General features: G+C 34.4%; 6 protein-coding genes across 7 annotated transcripts in view; 3 read left to right on the forward strand and 3 right to left on the reverse strand.

Moving 5' to 3' along the window:
* LOC119635625 overlaps window positions 1-3896 on the forward strand; it is an 87771-nt gene extending 83875 nt beyond the window's left edge. The window contains exons 4-8 of the mRNA XM_038030514.1: window positions 1818-1997; window positions 2057-2250; window positions 2317-2886; window positions 3251-3551; window positions 3612-3896. Coding sequence (XP_037886442.1) covers window positions 1818-1997; window positions 2057-2250; window positions 2317-2886; window positions 3251-3551; window positions 3612-3815 — 1449 coding nt within the window. The 3' untranslated portion in view covers window positions 3816-3896. The remainder of the gene's footprint in view (window positions 1-1817; window positions 1998-2056; window positions 2251-2316; window positions 2887-3250; window positions 3552-3611) is intronic.
* Window positions 3897-6918: 3022 nt separating this feature from the next.
* Window positions 6919-8638, reverse strand: LOC119636009 (tetraspanin-33-like). Its single transcript, XM_038031076.1, has 4 exons — window positions 8537-8638; window positions 8292-8456; window positions 8090-8230; window positions 6919-7592 (listed from the first exon to the last, which is right to left on the reverse strand). Exons 1-4 carry the CDS (start codon window positions 8591-8593, stop codon window positions 7467-7469), a joined length of 489 nt encoding a protein of 162 aa, XP_037887004.1. The 5' UTR covers window positions 8594-8638; the 3' UTR covers window positions 6919-7466.
* Window positions 8639-15144: 6506 nt separating this feature from the next.
* On the forward strand, window positions 15145-16710 carry LOC119635686 (zinc finger Ran-binding domain-containing protein 2). Its single transcript, XM_038030637.1, has 3 exons — window positions 15145-15344; window positions 15525-15790; window positions 15844-16710. The coding sequence occupies exons 1-3, from the start codon at window positions 15274-15276 to the stop codon at window positions 16614-16616; spliced, it is 1110 nt and encodes a 369-aa protein (XP_037886565.1). The 5' UTR covers window positions 15145-15273; the 3' UTR covers window positions 16617-16710.
* An 86-nt stretch (window positions 16711-16796) lies between these two features.
* On the reverse strand, window positions 16797-17955 carry LOC119635687 (28S ribosomal protein S15, mitochondrial). 2 transcript variants are annotated; one of them, XM_038030638.1, is made up of 4 exons: window positions 17861-17955; window positions 17561-17779; window positions 17357-17490; window positions 16797-17302 (listed from the first exon to the last, which is right to left on the reverse strand). In XM_038030638.1, exons 2-4 carry the CDS (start codon window positions 17773-17775, stop codon window positions 16812-16814), a joined length of 840 nt encoding a protein of 279 aa, XP_037886566.1. In that variant the 5' UTR covers window positions 17776-17779; window positions 17861-17955; the 3' UTR covers window positions 16797-16811. The 2 variants fall into 2 exon arrangements, with proteins under 2 accessions (XP_037886566.1, XP_037886567.1); XM_038030639.1 differs by having other exon boundaries at window positions 17561-17776; window positions 17861-17949.
* A 444-nt stretch (window positions 17956-18399) lies between these two features.
* Window positions 18400-19228, reverse strand: LOC119635706 (39S ribosomal protein L52, mitochondrial). The gene is made up of 3 exons (XM_038030673.1): window positions 19079-19228; window positions 18743-18888; window positions 18400-18685 (listed from the first exon to the last, which is right to left on the reverse strand). The coding sequence occupies exons 1-3, from the start codon at window positions 19122-19124 to the stop codon at window positions 18479-18481; spliced, it is 399 nt and encodes a 132-aa protein (XP_037886601.1). The 5' UTR covers window positions 19125-19228; the 3' UTR covers window positions 18400-18478.
* Window positions 19229-19565: 337 nt separating this feature from the next.
* On the forward strand, window positions 19566-21722 carry LOC119635705 (tRNA N(3)-methylcytidine methyltransferase METTL6). Its single transcript, XM_038030672.1, has one exon. The coding sequence runs from the start codon at window positions 19710-19712 to the stop codon at window positions 20538-20540; it is 831 nt and encodes a 276-aa protein (XP_037886600.1). The 5' UTR covers window positions 19566-19709; the 3' UTR covers window positions 20541-21722.
* The last annotated feature ends 87 nt before the right edge of the window (window positions 21723-21809 follow it).

Here is a 21809-nt window from a genome sequence, read left to right on the forward strand (position 1 = left end):
ATATATATATATATATATATATATATATATATATATATTTATATGCCACATATTAGATGATAATTTGTTGCAAGTTTATGTAAGTGTTAGTGTTGTTTGTCGTTGTTGTTGTTGTTATTGTTGTTGGTATGAAACCTTTATTCTCTTCATTTATTATTATTATAGTAAGTTACTTTCGAATTTCATATCAAATTTATTAGTTTTACGTATTGCTATAGAGACTCTATGCATTTCGTTTCTCTTGTTTGTATTATAACGATCACCTTTCTAAAAACTAAAAAAATAATTCTTTGCTTTGAAAAATTATTGTTTTAAATTTTCTTCTGTATAATCATGTAAAGTATATGCTGGCGGGCTGGCGTCATTAGAATTATTTTATGATTACTGAAATTACTTGAGAAAAAAATGATTGTGAAATTTGTATATTTTGCACTTTACTTGCAAACAACTTAACAACTTTTTCTTAAACTAATCGATTATCGGAAAATTTATGCTGCACACAACGCATGTAATCCAATATTTTCACTTTAATAACGGTCACGTACTTTCCCGATTAACGGGGATAAGCATATTAATTAATATTTACTTTATTTGCCTTCGAAAAGCTATAAATCATTATCTGCACTAACTTTGCTAGAGCTCTTTGCAAAATATTCAACTTAATCGTCAATCCTGAAATAGAAATTTCCTAAATACAATTAATGTGAACAACAATAATTAAAAGTTAAAAATAAATTTGATTTTCAACAGGATTTTACGATAATATTGACTGTATTCCCGTGTAGGGCCCCTAAACAAAGTAATTAATATCAAGGTTAACAGTAAATGACAAAGGTTTTCTTTTCCCATACAAAGTGCTATTAACCAGACTTGCATGAATCATGATCAAAATACCATTTACAAATGACCACTAACCACACTAATATCTTCTACAAATGACCACTAACCGCTCTTATTTCATAGACTTATGGCTTACGACTATGAGACTTTTGTCTCAATCGCATGCAATATCTATCGCATATATCGTATATCAGATAATTATATTTTTGTCCTTGGTTAATTACAGTTTAAAACCAGTCTTATCAATATATAATTTTTGACAAGTTTTGAAGCGCTCAGATTGATTTTTTTAATTTTTCGAGCTAAATGTGAATTTTTGAGGGTAACCGTAGGAACTTTGAACCATCGATAATTTATGAAAGAGGGGCGCGAGACTGCCGGTCCATTTTGCTGATTAATCAACATGAGCTTTCAAAGTAAGTCGAAGGTGTGATCGAAAAATTGAACCAATCCGAACTCAAAGCCGATCTGCGTACCAAATTTTATTAAAGTATTTCAAAAATTACGACGCGCAGGTTGAATCCAAAAGCATGGACCGATGGACATGCTAGCTTAGATTCACAACCATTCCCGGACTATTTCATACGTCCACCCACAAATTTAATATACTCTATACGCATTAGATTACTTATTTTGTTTCCAATAGATTTGAAAATGGCAGACGCAAAAAAGACGGGCAGTCATTCATGTCATGTCGAGAATAAATATATTCTAAGAATATTGGATGTACAACATGTTTCTATGGCTTAGAAAAAATGGGAAATTCGAAGGTTCCTTTAAGCGCAAATATAAAAAAAAAGTGAGATCAAACAGAGGATATATTATATCGAATATCAAGCGACACGTGCACAGTCTTATAAAACCGAAGAAGACGTATATTTTCGATTTAGTATAATTCGATTTCTTCTTTGGAACTACATTCGAACTTATTGCATGAGATATTTTTATAATTTATTTATCTTTTTCTGTTTACACAGGGCATTGATATATCAATGCGTCGTCGGTTATCGACACCCAAAGCTAGTCCGCTTCTTATAAAACGTACCTCATCGCCGATAGATAAAACCCATAAAGAGTCATCGTTAGCCAGCAAGCCAGAGAAAATCAGTTGGTTTAAATCTTTGGATAGAAGATCGAAAAGTAAATCCAAGGAAAAGGTAAATTTGAAAGTTAAAATTACTCTTACGTTCTTTAGCAATCCATGTAACAATTACAGATAAATGTAACGGTAAATGAACCAAACGAAACCCCATCAAGTAGTATGAAGCGTGCCAAGCCTTCGACAAGACAGCAAACCCCTAATAATACAACAACCATAGCACCACAACCGGCCAAAAATTTAAGATTTTTTGGCGACACAGATGTGGATTCAAATCCACCAACTATCTCGAAGGCCAACACTGCGCATAAGTAAGAAAATAATAGTACACAGTCTACAGAATTAATAAATTTTTCGATTCTTTTCTGTATTCATAGAAGTCGTCCCGCTGTAACCGCAACACTGAATCGGTCACAAAAATTTTCTCAAAGCGCTTATCATTTAGATCGCATTGCTGGCGCAGAGGGAAGCCCGCAACGTCAAGATTATCGACAAGATTTGGCTACAGCTTCATTAGCTAAAAATAGCGTAGCAGGGAGTCGTCTCAAAAGTACCTCAATGAATAATTTAGAAAATGGTCATTGCGATGAGGTAGATTTTCGAAAAAAACGTCACTATTCACGTTCACGTGAGCTTCACGATATCTCGGAGAGCGGTTCAGAAACCGAAGATCAAAATAATAAGCGTCCAAATGGCGGTTTAACCGGATCGAAAACATTGTCACGCGATCGTTTAGATCGTACACATCGGTATGACGATCACACGTATCGACGTAGCAATGAACGTCATGCTTTGGCGACAACGACATCATCGTCCGCTGCTAACGGTAACGGGGACACTAGTACTGGCTCCCAACAGCATCAATCCGGACGAAACATGCCACCGTACTTGACGGGACCACCAAAGCCCGCACGCAGTACAGAAAGGCGTGCCATGTCGTACTCAAGGTAAGAATAAAGAAAAACTCGAGCATCAGGATTGAATCATAGGGTTACCCAATGCGGTGGAATTTACTTTGGTCGTAGCTTAATTCGTAAAGGCTATTGGCCGATTGGATACATCCCCACTGGACTACGTTCGCTTCACTACCTTTTTCTCTTTCCACTCTTCCTTCCGTCCGCGACCATATCATACCGATATGGGACATCTCTGAGTGTTGAGCTATGTCATAGTAATAATATTAATAATAAAAATATGTAATTTTTTTTTGGAACCATAAAAATTATCATCGAGAGCAACGATATGACGAACTTTTATTGTTTCAATGTGATGAGTGACGGATGTTTTCTTATTATTTCCTTGCGTTTTTAGGGAACGAGAACGTTTTCCAGCTGAAAGTTCCGGTACAGAGGGTGAGTCCAGCTTACATAGTCAACGTAGCGTTGTTTACTTGCATGCTACAACCGTTGGTGCCATACCACAGCCATACCATTTAAGGCGTCGTTCCATTTCAAAAGACGATTTACAATCAAATAAAACTAAAAGTCAACCACAAGCATTGCAGCCTATGACACGTACGGTATCACGATCCGTATCGATGTTGGCCCCTTGGAAACCGAAATTAATTAGTGAAGGCTACGAAATTAATTATTCTCAGGAACAAAAGAAAGCAGTAAGTAATGTTCATCATATTTTCGAGCCAATAATTTCGCATCATTTTCTCTAATACCAGATGACTACACTGCCACGTCATTCGACGCAGCCAACGAATTCGAATGTCGGTAATACTGTGACACGTCCCAATAAGCGCCACGATCCTGGGCGTACAAGACGTCAAGAGATTATTAAAGACGACGAGTCTTCATTAAGAAATTCTTCGACTACTAGTGCCTCGAAATCGGCCCTATCTACGAACTTAAGACGAAAACTCAAATGAAATGATTTTTTTTGATATATTTTTTGTTTTTTCATTGTACTTATTTAAAAAAATTCCCCTATTAATCAAATGCAAATTCATTGTTTTCAACTCCTTTTCTTTTTTTTTTTTTTGACGTACAAATGTTTCAAACGACTGTTGAATAAATTTGCAAAATTTTTCACTCAAAAGAATTTACTGGAAATAACAAAAAAAGGAAAAAAAAAAAAAATAAGGTGCATGTTTTACTTCCGTTATCTTACAGCGAAAATACCCAAAAGCTTTTAGGTTTATTTTTATTTTATATATGTATTGTCTTACAATTAATATTAAATTAAGTGTAATAAGCACTATAATGCTCTCTAATGAGTTAAGCTTTAATTAATAACAAAAAATGAAATATATCGTAATTCTTAACAGGAGAATAAATTAAATATAAATTAATTAAGATTTTTCTAAAACAATAATTATATAATAATTATTAAATTTCCATATTTTTTTCAAATTTTACGAAAATAACAAAACAAAAAAAAATTAATCCTTATATACATATATAATAAAAGGAATTACTTTAAAATAAATAAAAAAAAAAAAAACAAAAAAAAGAAAACACATGAACTATAAAAGACTTGTTTTAACCAAGTTGGCCAGAAAGTACTTCTTCGAATCAATCTTGGAACTTTATTCTTTCTTATAAAAGCAATGCTTCGAAAGCTCTTCTCTAACGGGGGAAACACCGCATTTGAAATTACATTTTTATAAGTTTCACATGATTATGTTGAGGTAAAATGGGAAAAAATGTGTTTATGTTAACATTTTCTTTTTGGGCTAGAGATACCGTAGACATTATATAGCCTTCGTCAGCGTTCGAGAAATATATATCACAGAGAAATTTGTAAAATATTTCGAAAGCAAAATAAAATGTTACTATATTACTATCATTAAGATAAGTTATGCACATATCAACCAAAGTCGCCGGACTTGTTTTGATCCTACACGTGGTTATAAGTTATTGCTGTATATTGAAAGTAGGAGAAAGGTATTTTACTTTCCACTCAGTTTCTTTTACAGCAAGGAGGTTATTGTCCTCTTGTGAGTATTTTACGGATGCTGTAATAGGTAACAACTGCATAATTTGTAACAAGGGTTTATCGTGGGTTCCTGCCTGAAAGGCTTAACCCCACGGTGGCCCAAGCCACTTTAAGCGTACTACGCCCCCTGGCGAGTTAGACAATCCCCGCAGGGTAGGGGCCTAAACAACACCAGAGTCCAGAACGATGTATTGTGTATGGAACAATAAACCCCACTCTGGTCAGTGGTGAGGCCTAGCTGCACTCAAATTGTTCCACTTTGGCTAGGAACTTGCCGACCACAACCGCCACGAGTACTACCCGAAGGGCCGCACCCAAGCAGTCAGGACTCACAAATTGATCAACGATATGCGTTCAAAAAGGGTAAAAATTGCGCTCGCTTCCGCCATTAGGCTTCCACGGCGCCGTTGATCAATTACCACCATTACCCGCAGGCACCCATGGCATATATTCAAAAGTAAAAATAAGGCAAATCCCTTTTTTAACTTTGCATGTATTAATTCTCAAGAGAGTTTATTAATTAATAGGCCAAAGGGAAGGCCATCCGTCAATTCCTTTTTGTATAATTAACTCTCTCCCGAGAAAATTTTAATTCCATCGACTTTATGAACAAAGTCCATCATACATCCGCAGGCATACGTGGCTTTGTGAGGCGAGCCTCCTGACCCCAGTGGCTCCCAGTTTGTTTTACAAAGCCTTTGGCATACTTTGGGCGGATGTTAAAAACAACCGTACTTGCTTCGGATTCTCCATACTTTCCTGGTTGCCAACACCAGTGAACTACTTTTCTTCGAGATATATAGGTCTCCGGTATTACACTGACATGGCAGAGTAATCTACCATGCACTCGCTAGATTACTACCTTCAACGTACTTAAAAACCATTCATTCATATATTTCCTCGGTAGTAACCGGTTATTGAGTGAAGAGCTAATCTTCCAGCCAACCTCTGCACCATCTCTTAGAAACTCGTCGCCGAGTTAGTAGCCCAAAACCTTAAACTCTTCTTAGCCGGCCGAAGCCGTTGCCCGGGGATCACCACTGGGAGATGAGAGTTTCGGCACATCTATGCTCCCCATTAAAGCATAGTTTATCTCCCCACAACTGCATAAGTAAAAAAGGAGTGAATAGGAATATCACATTCGAAATAACTTAGTTGACATACTACGAATATGGTCAGCTAACCGATTGCAAAGCCAATTCTACATATTGGAAAAAAAGATTGCACATCCTCTTGCTTCTGATTCGAACCGCCGATTAGATAACACATACTATCCGAAATAAAATTCATCATCATACGCTTTGATTACACGCTATAGGCGCCAAATTAGGAATATTTCGATGGTGGACCGTATTTTAATTTTATTTTTCTTTAGCTGCTAGATTCTTTCGTGACCTAAGTTAAATACTAAAAAGAAGTTGAATTATAAGGTCAAGAGATATTAGGATGTTTAGTGAAATTAGGATAAAGCACCAAGACAAGGACGCCTCGAATAGCAGCTGAGGCTTATCCCTATATTATTTTATTAAAAGGTAAATTTTTCCACCAAAGGAAAATATATTAATTAATCGCAACATCAGGAAAAAGCATAAGTGACTTGAAAAAACCACTATCGTCGTAATGTTTTATAGTACATACTATAACTTTTTCGTTATTATAAGGTATTTAGTCAATTTTTTTGTTAATATTTGCCTTTCTATGTTTACACACTGGCCAAGAAAACATTTAAATCATTCAATACGCTCCATACGGTAAATAAACCTATTTATTTTATTTATATTTAAATATAAATTATACAATTTTTTCCTGACACAAAATTCTCATCCTGGATTTGCTTATATTTCTTTTTCCAGTACCGATTAACTCGTAACAATATTCAAAGAAACCGTTAGCCATCAAGTTTTCTAACGATTGTAAGTTAATTTTGCAAAAGCACGACAAAGTATTTGATAATAATACGCGGAACTGGTGCAAGTTCCTGACTCAAAGGACTAGACTAGCGCTCAAGAAATTCCTAAAATGACATACAGATGTGGTATGACTATTGAAGAATCCATGCCATACTTAGACAGTGCCAATCTTTAAAGACAACGTGTCGAAATTTCATAACTTTGCGACAATTAGTGTACAAGTTACATTTGTTCTTAGAACGGAGTTGCGAAAAATTAAATCAAAAATCTTGCCAGAAATTTGTAGTCCTGTTACAACATTATCTACGAAATAAAAAAGAGTTATATATAAAACATCATGTGAGCTCTGCTACTCTCCTACTTTCCATCTTCAATGCATGCAAATTATATGAACACAATATTGGGCCCCTTACATTTCAATATTTCTATTAACGTTACAACAACATTATCAATTAAATAAACAACGTTTTCAATGAAGTCAATAACTTGTTTATGAAACGAAATCGTATAATAGGCTTTATTGTTCTCTCACTTTTCAGCGGAGAGTATCTCCTACGTGCGGGATTTAGATGAATATGATTGTCTTTAATTTAAACTAATCTGTTTTTTTTGGATTTTTTTTCGATGTTTTGTAAAAAAAAATAGATTTATGGCATACATAGTATACATATTTATAAATGAAATTTACTTTTGCAACCGGCAGGATAAACCCCATGGCCAAGATTACGGTTTATACAACTTTCCGGAATTTGCCCTTTTAAATAATCTTCCGGGCCGTTCCAACCACAGCAAGAGTACTATAAAAATGCGTAAGAGAAAAGGATTAGTTTAGTGGTCTAACTAACTTTTACGAAAGTTGTAGCGAAACCTGCACTTAAGATTTCAATATGAATCCATTTAAACAATGGATATGTAATTTAAATAAATGTTAAATATACATTTAAACGAGCTAACAATTTTTTTACTTTTTAGACAACGAAAATGTCAATTACAGTGTTTTCCATTTATAAGCGCTTATCAGGATATTATGTTCATTCACAAACTCGACGAGAATACTATTGAAATTTGGACACAACATAGCGTTATAGATAAAGTAAAATCAAATGTACTATTTTTTAACCTTCTCTCCCAATGTTTTACACAGCTATCTTTTCGAGTTATATTGCCATTCGTAATAATGCCTAATAATTACAAAACCGAATGCGGTTCTTTTACTCATTATTAAGATAAACTTATTTTCTTTACTGTTTCGTCGTGATGAGCGTAAATGTAATAATAATAGCTTAGTGCTTACCTTTCTTTGCAAGTAATCTATAAGTTCGCTTGCAAAAGCCTCTTCTTTGTTTTCAAAAACGATTTTGAACACATGCCTTAGAGTGTCGCTGAGTAAGAAGCCTCTACCCCACGCGCATACCAGCATAAACGCAATAATGATCTATAAATAAATTAGTTTATCAAATATCGTCATTTACACAAGGTATCCGCTTAAATTTTACCAAAAACACAATTTTTGATGTGAACATATACTTTCTACGACAGTTTAAAACACAATAAACGACAATCACGAAAAACAACAGGATACTGACAACGCAAAACGTTTCAAGCCAATCATGTGTTAAACGGAATAAGAGGAAAGAAGCGAGAAATATTATCCAATTGAGCTAAAATATATGAACAAATGTATTTATATTGGGAATAAATCGGTGAAATAAAATTTAGAAATTGTAAAAAGAACATGCACCTGATTAAGGCTTACTCCCCTTACACAATTGCTGAAGGTGCGTCCCAATAAGCCCATATTAGAGTAAATATTGTGTAAATAAATCGATTGCGTTTCTATCACGCTACTGACCCGTTCTCCCATTATGCGCTTGAATATATAGAAACAGAATTAAAAGCTTTTTTTTTAACATGTACAATTTAATAAGTTTCTCTTCAGTTTGTCAATAGGTTTGTCCGTTACCACATCTAGCCACAACAATGCTCTCCAGAAACTGCCTCAATCGATTTATTTATACATAGCCTGTACAGCATATCTCATACATTGCATCATATGATTGAATTTCAAATGATCCAAACAAAGTCGATTATACATTTTTTTGTCTCTTTCTCTCTTACTTCCTTCCTGCCTTCCTTTTCCCGTTACTTTGCTTTGCAAAGTTTTAAATAAAGCAAAATTTAAAGCATTAAATTTTTTTTTTGTTTTTCACATTTTGTGCACGTGAACGTAAAAAAACGGTTTACAGAAGCTGGATTGTTGCGGAAATCAATCAAAATCAATGTTTATGTGACATGTTTATGCCTTAATTTTTAATAATTTTGAACAAACATTTTATGGCACCTGATTCACTAAATTTAAGTAAGGCATTAAAATTTCTGTCTAAACCGGATTTTGATTCTTTTCTATACGAGCAACAATATCGCTTCCAAAGCTCCTTGTATAACCGGGGAAGTACCGTATTTGAAATAACGTTTTCATAGGTTTTGTATGTTTGTGTTAATGAAGCATTGTTGTAGATATCGCTTATCTTTGGACATTCGCTTTCTTTATGTGCGTGTGTATTATACAAAAGCTAGAGTTTATAATGTTAGACTTTTCATACCCTCCGCGAACTATGGTGTAAGATATGCTAAGCTTGTGTAAAGGTGTCAGAAGGGTTAAAGAAGTTGGAATTTTATTAAGCAAATAAACGAAGAACAAGTGTATTAAAGCGGCATAATTTGATAAAACTAGGTATAAATTACCTGCATTCCGAAAACTAGGATGTCAAGAAAATGCTCAAGTACATTTAAAGATATTTTCATATGAATGGAAGTCCCTACATGGCAATTGCGATTTTAACTCCAAATTTCCATCTGACCTGGTGTCCAATTTTAGCCTACCGATCTTTTGTTATTATTGTCGGCAAGTTAGGTTAAAAAGTTAACTGAATGCGTCCGCGTGGAGTTTTCAAAAATTTCCAAAATTCTTTCAAAGACTAAGAATTCATCAAGAAATACTAAATGACACTATATGAGTATATACGTATAGCTTTTAACTTACACACGTACCTTCTTTATTGGTTTTAAGACACATCTTTAGCGTGGGTTTAAGATACGTATGAAACGTTTATATTGCAATGATTGTAATGATGTTTAATGATGGAGCGTAGTTTACCCCTAAGCTGTTCGGCTTCAGTGCGCCAAGTCTTTCCGTCTCTTATAATGCCAATAAGTCGCGGCATAAGACGGCCCCTAATCTTTATGCTTAAGGCGGATTGAACGCCTTGTATTTTCAGCGAGTTAAACGCTAAGTTGAATTGTTTGACAACAACTGAATTTCTTTATTTTCTTTGGCACTATTTATACTTAATTTTTGCATTAAATTATTCTTATCTAAACAGAATTATAATTGTTTACACGCGGCATCGCAATGCAATACTCACCCTGGTGTAGTGTGACATAAATTTTATTTTTATTTTACCAAAAGGATTATGCTGAAGTCGCATAATTCTGTCACACTTCAAGTGGATGCATACGATAGTATGCGATCACACTACAATATGTAGTCTTTGTCAACGTCCGAATCATATATCACAGAGAAATTTGCAGAAGACTCCGAATCCAAAATAAAATCTATCTAATATCACCTTTTAAGTTATCTATAAATGATGCTTTATTATTACTCAAAACTCAAGTCGGTTAGGATCCTGTTTAAGCGCACAAAAGCTAGCCGAACGAACTTTATGGCAGTGTCAGGAGAAAGCCTAGGCTTCTTGAAATAAACGATTATCGTTATAATGTTTTAAAATGCATTCGGTTTTTCATCATTCATTTCAAATCGACACAGGTGCTATCTTTAATCTCAGTTTCCATTAAATGCAGAACTTTTTCCTTAAAGATAAGCCAACGATATTGATATGTTGACATTATGATAGAATAGATTTATTCAAAGGCCATGGCAAACTAATAACAAAAAAGAAGTTTAAGTCTCATGTTACGTAGATAACGATTTTGATAGTTAAAGAGTTTTCCTCGTACCAATTTGTAACCACTCGGTAATTTATACGAAGGCCAGCTGTTCTCTGACACTCACCAAAGCGTTTGCTTTTAAATATTTAATCTGTAAATTTCTATAACTCAAAGTGTCATCCAACATATCCATAACTTGATTAAAGCCTTCACATTTGTAACATTTTAATCAGTTCTGTATCCCTTGGCCGCCTTCATCGTCCTCCATGGCTTCAACGTCCTCTTGAAATGTGTATTCTTCGGAAGGTGCTTTCTTCTTTAATGTGTTAATGGCGGTTATTCTACGTTTCTTACGATACGAGTTCAGTCGCCAACATTGCACAGTGTTACATTGGGCCATGATAATTCCATATCTGAAGTATCTCATATTAATATCTTATATGCAAATTGCATGGTATTTTATTTTAGTTCCTATAAATTTTTAATCAATGAGCAGCTACGCTTAACAAGGATACGTTAATAATTGTTCCAATATCCTACAAATGGTTATTGCGTGTAAATATGGAATAATACCTCTAAACTTAGATCAATACATCCCTTTTAATAAAGTTCATGGTTGATTTGTCTTTTATTATCGTTTACGTTGGCGGCGCACCTGTATTAACAGACGATGTTTCACTTCAGTTTTTTATAGAGCATCTAAAGCAAAATTACAGTGTTTTTGTTTGTATTAATATTTCAACTCATCCCTTTATATTCCATAAATACTTATTTGTACTTATAAATACCTATAAAAATATATTTATAAAATAAATAAATAATCACTTATTAATCAGTTGCTGTCAAAATAGTAGCAAATTCCAAAAAAAAATCTTAGGCGATTAGCGATGCTTTCAAAAAGGCATCACTTCCCTTTCCTGAGAATATTGAAACAAGGGGAAAGAATGAAAATTTGTGAATGTCAAGTTTACAATCAATGATAATAGATATTAGATGAATACAAATGATTGATATGTATACCCAACTGTGCATTCATATATATGTATATGAACAATATTAAATATTATTATATTATTCTTTTTAATAAAAAATTATTATGCGATAAAGTGTTGATTTTCTTTACTAAAAACAAAAAAAACATGTATAATCTGCCTAATTTCAAAGGCGTATTTTAATCATGTAATACAAAAGAGATTTTCATGCCCATTATCGATATATATTCTTAATTGCAATTTAAAAGTGCGGGTTTTTATTGAAATTTTGCATCCAATCATAATTCATGCAAGTGTGGTAAATAGCAGTTTGTAGAAGCTATTCGTGTAGTAATTAACAGTTTGTAGAACCTATTTCGATCATAGTTGATGCAAAAATTGGTGAGCCTTTTTTTACCATTTTTTCTTTTTTTTTTTATTGAACGCAACTCTGTGCTCTCTTCATTCACCACACATAGTACTTGTTTTATAGACGTTGCAAAAGGCAAAGAAGAAAAGGAAAACGCAGCTAACGGCTTTCTGTGTAAACTTCGAATTTTGTTACTTTAGAGAGTAAGTGAAAGAGTTTTCTAGCTAACATAGTATGTTTTGTATTTAACCTTTTTAGTTTGTTTCTGACCGCTCCGAATGTAAATATTGGAAATAGTTACTCTCTTTTCTCATACATTGACATGGAAAATCCAAAAAAATCTCGATAATCTATATCTCGGTATGCCTTTGTTTACGTCAAAATCTCTAAGCAGAAAGTTTATTGTGCAGTCTCTGAATTGTAAATTACGAAATCTTATTTAACAGCCCACATCACTGAAATGTAGTGCAAATTACGATATCACCATTTTCGGTATATTGCGTCCTTTTGTAGGCTTACGGGGCTTATATAAAATGGTGATTAAAATTCTCCTTAAAGCTTATATAACTGCCTTAAATCTTCGTCATTGAGGGGCACGAGAAATTGATTAAAAATCAATGAAAAATTTGTATAATCTATTAAATGAATGTAGCTTAAATGTAATATGAGCGAAAAAAACGAGAAATTGATAGAAAATCAATGAGGGGCACGAGAAATTGATAAAAAATCAACATGTTTCACGATCCTTCAAATGAATTTGAATATGAATATAAGCGAGAGAGAAAGAGAGAGAGAGAGATCCTCTGATATGCCGTGCATAGTAGGAATTAAACCAACGTCAAGACTAAAATCACCAACCAAGGATGGACCTGCACCTATCCGATTTGCTCATGATTAAGTATTATTACATATTTAGTCTCCGCCTGAGTGGCCGAATAGACAAGAGTCTCGACGAGCAACTCAATAGTCGTGGGTTCAAACCTCAAGTGCGGTAGAGTTTTTAATAAAAAGCCGATAGCCCTAGATGCTGGTGCTTTAAGACTTTAGTCTTAGAATTTATTCTCTGGCTAAATTTATAATAATAATAATAATAATAATAATACATATTTTAGTCACTCTCAAATGAATCCAACCTTCTCCTCTCAAATTCATCCGCTAGTCATGCTAATGGAAAAACGATATATAAACATTTATATAATATAATATATTTAAGCATTTATATATTGTATTATATATTATATATAAGCATTTATATATTTATATGCATACATACAAATGTACGTACGCACATTTTAGTACGCATTGCGCTATAAGTCATAGTATAAGAAAGAATAACGATTTACGTCTCCACCATCGAAGGATTACTAGGGGCACAAGATTTTTCCTTCCCTTCATTCCGCACACAAATACGCGCATTGCATGTAGGCCCTTAATTACCGTAACACAGTAGTAATGTACTTAAATAGCTTAACCCAGATGGGTAGCTAGCTCCTGCATCGTGCTCGTACCACAAAAGAACTCTCAAAACAACTACATCTAATCGAAGGTATAGAGCCCTGTGAATTCCTCGTGAAGTTCATAAAATCAAATTCAGAGCATAAATTAAGAGGAAGGCCACATTTGACTACTGGATAAAAATGACCAAGGCGACACCATAATGAAAATGTTGCAAAAGTACATCTCAAGACGTCTTTAACATATTCAGGCACATGCTTCCTGCCACGTAAACCATATATATAGCGTACCATAGAATTTACAGTTCGACTAAGCCTCAAAAAGTTGCTAGCAGTAATACCAGGAACCACTTCCAGCCCATACAGAACTTGGGGACATCAACAAAGCATGAGGAAGTCGGAATTTAATCCGCTGTTATAAATAGATGCTATTGGAATAAACAGACCGAATATTTTTTTTTTTTTATGTGAGACAAAGCGCCTCTTACGTTTAACATCAAACAGCCAACTCTAAAATCGGTTGTCATTTAATAGACTATTTTATATTAAATTACCGGGGATGGGATTCTCAAGAATTAGTGAGTAGATTCGTCAACAAGAATTGACGTATGCTTAGTTTCTTTTATTATTTGATAATAATAACCATTAAAGGCTATACAATTATTCAACGGAATTGTATGTAACAGTAAATATAAAGGTAGCATAGCTGATATCAGGCAAAATTGATTTCGCGAACTAAATACTCTCTTTTCAATATCTTGCTAATCGAATACGGCTGAGCTTGTAAAGAAAATCTAAGGTTATAATGTTGTTATAATGTTGCGGTACGTTGAAAGATCAGAATCCAAAATTTTTTTTCAGATGTTCATCTGCTGACGATATGAAAAGGGCGATTTTCCCACATATCTTCTTTCACTAAAGATATATCCGGCACCTTTATTTACGACAATCTGAAAATTGATCTTATGAACACGCCTCAAGTTATTCTTAGAAATATAATCCAATTGGGCTTGTACATACATGCCCTACCATACTTAGGGCTAGATCAGACGATTTTTCCTATGATCGAGCCGACGAATGGCGTATATAATGATATATATATATATGTACGTATATATATGTATTATCTCAATGTTAAAAAATCGATATATATTTATTTATCTATATATCTTGATTAGCGCAAGATTCAAGAAGAGCGAAAGAAATCTGAAATGCATACCAGCTCGTGCAAAAGAAAAAACAATAAATAGCAATACGAAGAAGATATTGTGTTAAAATTTAGCCCAAGTATTAATGGCGGTTGTCTAAAACTTCAGGGAAAAAAACGCAGCGAACGTGCCGATTTTAAACAAGAAGTTATGGTAAATATTAACTGAAGAATTATTTTCCAGATTCTTTTGGTTCCGATTGAACAGGAAACATATACAATGTATATGATAAATAAAGCACTCGCCTGAGCTTACGTTACGTCGGGATTGTACTTATATCTTTGCTTTAAACTGATCGTAAATCTGCCATTTTTGAAAAAGGGATTTTTCAGGAAGGGTTAAGTTGTTGGGTTTTTTATTCTTATTAGAGATAAATAAATGATGAGAAAAGCACTCAATTTAGTGCTATTGGTAACCCGAATATTTTGTTCCTCCATATTTTGCGAAAAATCGAAAGATTTTCCAATAATTTATTATTGTGGGCTTCTTTCTTAAATCACTTACGAAAAATTCTGTTTATAAATATGTCGAGTGGCGGTGGCATTTCAGATTCATCGACTGGTGGCGGTGGTGATTGGATATGTAGCGATGTAACGTGAGTGTAAAGCATCGTAATCTTGGAGGCCTAGCACCACATCTAAAATATCTCGAAACTATTTGTTTTCCTATCAGAAACGTACTAATTGAACAATTTTACCACGTTTTCCTGTATGGACATGCAACGACCTATTAACTGGGTTTGCATGGCCTTTGTGTTTTTTATCTCTCTCCACAGCTGCCGTCATTTGAATTTTGCCCGTCGCACGCAATGCAATAAATGCCATCGTGCTCGAAGCAGCGAACGCACACTCGCAAAGTCTGGCGGTTTAACGAAGAAAAAATTGGGCACTGAAATTGGAAAGGCAGCAGCCGAAAAGTCGCGAGGTTTGTTTAGCGCAGAAGATTGGCAATGCAGCAAATGTGCCAACGTTAATTGGGCTAGACGACAAACCTGCAATATGTGTAATGCTCCCAGATTTTGCGACGTTGAAGAACGTACCGGTGAGTATCTTAGGAAGATATTATAACTCAAATATTAAAGGAACTCATATTAGGTTATGGTGGTGGCTATAACGATCGCGGCGTTGTTGAGTATAAAGAACGGGAAGAGTCTGATAGTGAATATGATGAATTTGGCCGTTTAAAAAAACGGAAGAAAATTTCTGAGCACAGTTCAGAAATAAATAAAAAGAGGCTTGACCTGAAGAAAGGATCGCAGAAAGAAATTGACGAGGAGGATGACGAAGAAGAGGGAGACGATGAAGATCTAGCCAAATATGATTTGTTTGGTGACGAAGAGGATAACCTTAGCAATGGCTTGGGGAGTGCAAAGCAAGCAGCCGACGTCAGTAAAAAACTGGACAGAAAAGACAGAAGTCCCGTACCCAAACGATCCCATTCAGAATCATCATCCAGTTCCGATTCGCGTAATCAGAGCAGTCGCTCGTCGTCCGTGTCCTCGTCTTCTTCTACAACTACGTCGTCTAGCTCTTATCGATCACGCTCAAATTCACGAACTCGCAAAAGTTCTAAGTCACGTAGTCGTAGCCGTCAAAGAACAGTAAAACGGCGCTCTTTGTCTTCTGAAAATAAAACAAGGTCTGCTAATCGGCTTAAGTCTACTTCAAGTCAACGACGGTGTACAAATTCGTCGAAATCACGCTCGAGATCTCGCAGTTCTTCACGTTCAACAACACGCTCCTCCACACGTTCCCATCATGGAAGCTTTAAAAATGAGAAAAATCGTCGTAGCAGGAGCCGTCATTCAAAAAATCATCCACCTCACCGCGAACGTTCACGTTCTACCTCACTTCGTCGAAGACGCTGAATGTCGTTACAATTTTCTTTAAATTCCGTTAGGCCATAACAAATATTGCATTAACCAATTCCAAATGCCCACTTCTAATTTTAATAACGCAAAAAAAAGAAAAGAACCTTTGCCTCTACTATTGAATATTAAATACAGTTATCTAGAATTTACTATTCGCGTGCTACGATCAGCTTCTCACTTTCATTTTATTGTTTACAACTGTCCAACTTCATTTTTTAACTTTGTTGTTTCCTCACGTAGCTCTTTCAGTTCACTCAAGCGTTTCTTATAGTCATCGATATTTTCTAATGTCACGGTTACGGGAATATCTAAATCTAATTGCTCCTGACGGACAAATTCCAATTTTTTAATTGCATCCTCGAGAAATGGTATTTGTTGCTCTTCTAATGTTTTGCGGTATTCATCCAACTTCTCTTTTCGCAATTTCTCACAATGGATATCGGTCAGCTTTTTCAGAGATTCTTTGCGTGTTATCCAATGAAACTTTGCCGGTGGTGGTTTGTAAATCAAATCAAGCTTTTCCAAAATCCATTCGAAGCGACGATAATCCCAACGCCTTAGATACTTTAGGAATTTTTTGCGCTTCTCAATCAGTTCCTTAAGTTGCACTTTGATCCCTTTATCACGGGGAAATTGTGCCATATGTTCTTGAAAACGACGTATAGTTGCAGTCATGCGAGCAACTAAAATGTTTAAGCTGTGAAAAGATTTTATTCTAATTATTATTACAAGCTTACGTTTTGCTTCCATCGACCCATAATCCAACCGATGCCGTTGAACTTCTTTCACAAATGCATCACGATAATGAGCCGAAGTAAAGTGTCTAGGATTATTTCCTAACTCAAATAACGAACGCACCATTTGATCTGCGCTATTGAGAAATTATATTCGCCAACACATAATGTGTTTTTGTTGTTGATATTTATCACAGATAGACTTACGTTTCAAGTTCTTTCGATTTTCTAAATTCTTTTATCAGCTCTTTAGGATCAACTGGTGGCAATTTTGCACAATCGCCACTTTTTCGAGGATCTATTGAGGGAATTTTCTCTGGTCGCACCCATTTAATTTTCAAATCCGATTTGAAAGCATAATTGCGAGCAATTTGTTGCGTCGCTATTTTGTAGCTTAGTCTTGATATATTATATGCATTCATCCTTCTGAAAGCAATACAGCAGTTGCAAATGATATATAAGTTAGTCTACTAATTTTTGAGTTAATTTTCATTCGTTTCTTTTTACCTCAACAATTACTTCGACAACAAACTACTATTTAGGTAATTTTATGGTTCGGTTATGTTTTTTCACAGATGTTTTTTTATTTTCTAGAGATGCGTATTTTAATAATTTTAATATCGGTATTTGGAAATATAGGAATGAAATATCTCTTTCTTTATGCACTGACTGAATCCTTTTTAAATATTTTAAAAATTATACTTTTCAATCTTTTTAAAATTTTTCCGTTTTTTACAGGTCAATTGGCGTAAGCAAAAAAAAAGTCCATGTGTTTAATCGCCTTGTGGCGGTTTTCCCGGGTGGCTCTATACTTGCTTAAGGGAAGCAAAGTGTTTCCAACTGAATTCTTGACGCAAAAAAAGGTAGAGTCTAAGTGCGACAAATACTAGTAATTGGCTGTCGTTCCGACCGCTGCGTCAAACCGTGAAAACTTCTGTATTACAAGCAATCCATTGACAGGCATGTTGCTCTTACAAATTCTTGCAAAAGTACCTACCGTTAATTTATGGGGTAATATTGTACCGTTAATTTATAGGGTAATATTGTAAAAGTCTTGATCAAATTTTATTTATACATATGAAGGTGTTATCAAAATTACGGTTAAACATGCTTCATTTTTAGAAGTTAAGTAATTAATTTATTTTCATGATCGGACTTTAATAAGTATTTCCCTTTTGGCTTTAATTTTCCTTCCATTATTCTTTTACGTTCAGCTTGTTTCTCTAAACCTAATCTTATGTAGCGCTCTTTAGCGTCATCCAATTCCTTACACATGGCTACGATTTTAGCGGCAATTTCTCGCTGCTTCATTAAGCGTCTTCTTTGATTTGACTGTAAAAATAACAAAGTTAAGACTAATTGTCCATATTTGCAAACAGTTTTGTTTACCCCCATTGGTGTAGGACGACCGTCAGGGAATTTGTAATCCGGTAAAGTATGCAGGGGTCCAAATGCATTTGGATTTGCTGGTAATCCGTGCTCCTCACGCCATCTTTGATCAAGAGCTAAAATGCCGCTGGACGAGACTTTGCGTACTACAGAAAACATCACAATTATATTTAAATTCAACACAGTAAGTAATAGGAATTAGCCTCGTGCATTAGATTTTAGAGGATTTTTATGAAAAGTTGGATAATCACAAATTAAGCATTATACCATGGGACAAAATATATTACTTTTATTAAACTTTTAGCTTTATTATATTGATTATTTATGTATGCTTACTGAATGAGTTTGAAGGAATTCCTCTGGATACTTTTAAAATTAACATTTGTAAGGATTTTTCTTTATTTCAGTTTACAGCAGCTTGCCAAGTCTTGATATCTCCTTAAAATTGTCTTTTAACTTGAGAATTGTAAACAGCTGTTATAAGGTTACTGTTGACGGTTAGTCTAAAAAATAACAAGCCCCAAGTAATTTAGCCTCATTAAAGCAGAATTGTTTGATTTTATTGGAAATGAAGGAAGGCCTTAGTAATGCACGAAAGCAAAAAAGTAGATTTTAATATATCTAGATCTTTTATACAACATTATAATAGAACAGAAAAGGCCTTCATGGAAGGCCATTATCCATCTCAAATCCCTTGAGACTTGGCAAAAGGCAATAAAACACGTATGTGTATAGATGTATTTCATCCAAGCATATAATCACTTAAATATATTTAAGCAGGAAAACGGTGTTGAGTTTCTTTTTCTTTATTCTTGTTCTTTTTTCATACTTATTTGTTTACATAAAAGACCATATGTTTTGCTAACATCCCTGACATCCATCCGTTCACATAGGTTTGTTGTGTTATACGGAAATAATTCTAAATTATGTAAATTGTGCAAAAATTCAATTTATCCCGGTTTATAAAATGGAACTGGAAGATTTTTATATAAATGAGGAAAGAACTCTTACGAGTGAAGATAAAGAAAAGTTACTAAATCAAAATAAACGTTTAGTATCGGACTTTCAAGCGCGTAAACTAGAGGCAGAAGCACAGAAGCATTGGGATTTATTTTATAAACGCAACGAAACCCGCTTTTTCAAAGATCGCCATTGGACAACACGTGAATTCAAAGAGCTTCTAGCCGTCGATAACGAAACGCCAGATATACAAAATCTATTAGAAGTGGGTTGTGGCGTCGGCAATTTTGTATATCCGCTAATCGAGGAACTTGATGTTTTACATCAAGCCAACAAGTTCTTTTATTATGTTTGCGATTTTTCACCGAGAGCCGTACAGTTTGTGCGTAATCATCCCCTCTACGATGACAAACGTATATTAGCATTTCAATGTGATATAACGACCGAGGATATCCAACAGCACATAGCACCCGGCTCAATTGATATAATAACGATGATTTTCGTCTTGTCCGCTATCACTCCAGAGAAGTTTTTATTGGTTATCAAGAATTTACACAAGTTACTGAAAATTAATGGTGTAGTGTTGTTTCGTGATTACGGTCTTTACGATATGGCCCAACTAAGGTTTAAATCAGGACACAAAATAATAGATAATTTTTATATGCGCCAGGATGGAACGCGTAGTTATTACTTCGAGAAGAATGAATTAGCCAAATTGTTTTTAGCGAGTGGCTTTGAGATTCTTAGCAATACGTATATTCATCGACGCACCTTAAATGTGAAAGAAGGAATTGATGTGCCGCGTATATACGTGCAGAGTAAATTTAGAAAATTATGAAACTAAATTAAGAACCCTCAAAGACATACTTAATTTAGTTATATTCTTGCTGGGCGTTTATCTAACCGCCGAACTGAAACTTTATTTTTTTAAATTACTATTTTATGCCGTTCGCAACACATAAATTCCTCATTAGATTAAGGCAATATTTTCACTGGTTGAACCAATTTTTGGAACAATAATCATTGATTAATCAATTTTGTATTTGAAAATGAACCGGTCGAAAGAAACATCTATATACGTGAATTAATTTCCATTTTCAACAAGTAAACAAGCGAAACATTTGCTTCATCGGTTCGGAAATTGATGCGTTGTTACCATTCATTGTGTGAGTAGGTCGTAGGAAGTTCTCTGATGATAGTAGACATCCATCATAGACATCTATCATATCATCGAATACAATACCATGTCGAGTACTCTTTAATCTCCTTGTGGCTATTTTTTTTCGCAAATGGAAAATTGTCACTTGTCTGATCCATCCTGCTATAAATACTACTTATTTAAATGTTTTGAAGCCTTTCAACAATTAGTCATCGCTTAAAGCTTTTCACGAAAGGGTTTACTCGACAATTCTCCACTGTCGGGAATTTTCAGCTTGCATTCAAAAGCAAGTCTTAATGAATTTCCCATTTCGACCACATACTATTTGCGGTATAAGGGTATATTGAGTGTGTGTGAATGTATTCGATACGCAGAACCACGTTCTATTATATCGATCGATTCAGAATCACTTTCTGTGTCGATCTAAGCTCATCTGTCCATCTATCTTGCTTTTTTTCCGTTGAACCTAAAGGTTTTTAGGTTAAAGGTTACAGGTTTTTGGTTCGAATGGAAAGTGTCGTCAACATTTTGCGAGAATAGAGGAGCATTTCCTGAAGATTAAGGCAATACCATCAAAAAATTTTCAAGTAAACTTACGAAACCGCGAGATAAACGGAAATGCTAGTGGTATAACGTGTAAAACCGAAGGAATTAATTCATGCATTAAAATAAAAGTGAAATCCATTTCATTCCATTCTAGTGATCTTTGACAGATATCGATATGAACGCTGACCCTAACATTTCTTTGACAAACCTTTAATTGACAGAATAGAAAACTGCTTCATGTATTGCTTGTCCAATATTCGCTTTTAAGCGAATATAGCTTTCTTATTTCGTTTTTAATCTTTATCCTTAATATCCTTTTGTTATTATTATTATTTATATAGTATATGCGTATGTATATGTTTGGTAATTTTAAATAACATAACATTTCATATTAATTTTAAC

This window comes from Glossina fuscipes, unplaced genomic scaffold, assembly GCF_014805625.2.
Source record: "Glossina fuscipes isolate IAEA_lab_2018 unplaced genomic scaffold, Yale_Gfus_2 27, whole genome shotgun sequence".
Classification (NCBI taxonomy): domain Eukaryota; kingdom Metazoa; phylum Arthropoda; class Insecta; order Diptera; family Glossinidae; genus Glossina; species Glossina fuscipes.

What these genes read in the sequence shown, in the direction of transcription:
- LOC119636009 (XM_038031076.1), bottom strand. Translation starts at nt 8,593, where the DNA reads ATGGGCTTATTGGGACGCACCTTCAGCAATTGTGTAAGGGGAGTAAGC. An exon ending in GGGGAGTAAGCCTTAATCAG is followed by an intron (nt 8,457 to 8,536) that starts GTGCATGTTCTT and finishes CATATATTTTAG; the next exon opens with CTCAATTGGATAATATTTCT. An exon ending in TAGATTACTTGCAAAGAAAG is followed by an intron (nt 7,593 to 8,089) that starts GTAAGCACTAAG and finishes GCATTTTTATAG; the next exon opens with TACTCTTGCTGTGGTTGGAA.
- LOC119635686 (XM_038030637.1), top strand. Translation starts at nt 15,274, where the DNA reads ATGTCGAGTGGCGGTGGCATTTCAGATTCATCGACTGGTGGCGGTGGT. An exon ending in TGGATATGTAGCGATGTAAC is followed by an intron (nt 15,345 to 15,524) that starts GTGAGTGTAAAG and finishes CTCTCTCCACAG; the next exon opens with CTGCCGTCATTTGAATTTTG. An exon ending in CGACGTTGAAGAACGTACCG is followed by an intron (nt 15,791 to 15,843) that starts GTGAGTATCTTA and finishes AACTCATATTAG; the next exon opens with GTTATGGTGGTGGCTATAAC.
- LOC119635687 (XM_038030638.1), bottom strand. Translation starts at nt 17,775, where the DNA reads ATGAATGCATATAATATATCAAGACTAAGCTACAAAATAGCGACGCAA. An exon ending in AAATCGAAAGAACTTGAAAC is followed by an intron (nt 17,491 to 17,560) that starts GTAAGTCTATCT and finishes ATTTCTCAATAG; the next exon opens with CGCAGATCAAATGGTGCGTT. An exon ending in TGGGTCGATGGAAGCAAAAC is followed by an intron (nt 17,303 to 17,356) that starts GTAAGCTTGTAA and finishes TAAACATTTTAG; the next exon opens with TTGCTCGCATGACTGCAACT.
- LOC119635706 (XM_038030673.1), bottom strand. Translation starts at nt 19,124, where the DNA reads ATGTTAATTTTAAAAGTATCCAGAGGAATTCCTTCAAACTCATTCA. An exon ending in AATTCCTTCAAACTCATTCA is followed by an intron (nt 18,889 to 19,078) that starts GTAAGCATACAT and finishes TGTTTTCTGTAG; the next exon opens with TACGCAAAGTCTCGTCCAGC. An exon ending in GTCGTCCTACACCAATGGGG is followed by an intron (nt 18,686 to 18,742) that starts GTAAACAAAACT and finishes TTATTTTTACAG; the next exon opens with TCAAATCAAAGAAGACGCTT.
- LOC119635705 (XM_038030672.1), top strand. Translation starts at nt 19,710, where the DNA reads ATGGAACTGGAAGATTTTTATATAAATGAGGAAAGAACTCTTACGAGT.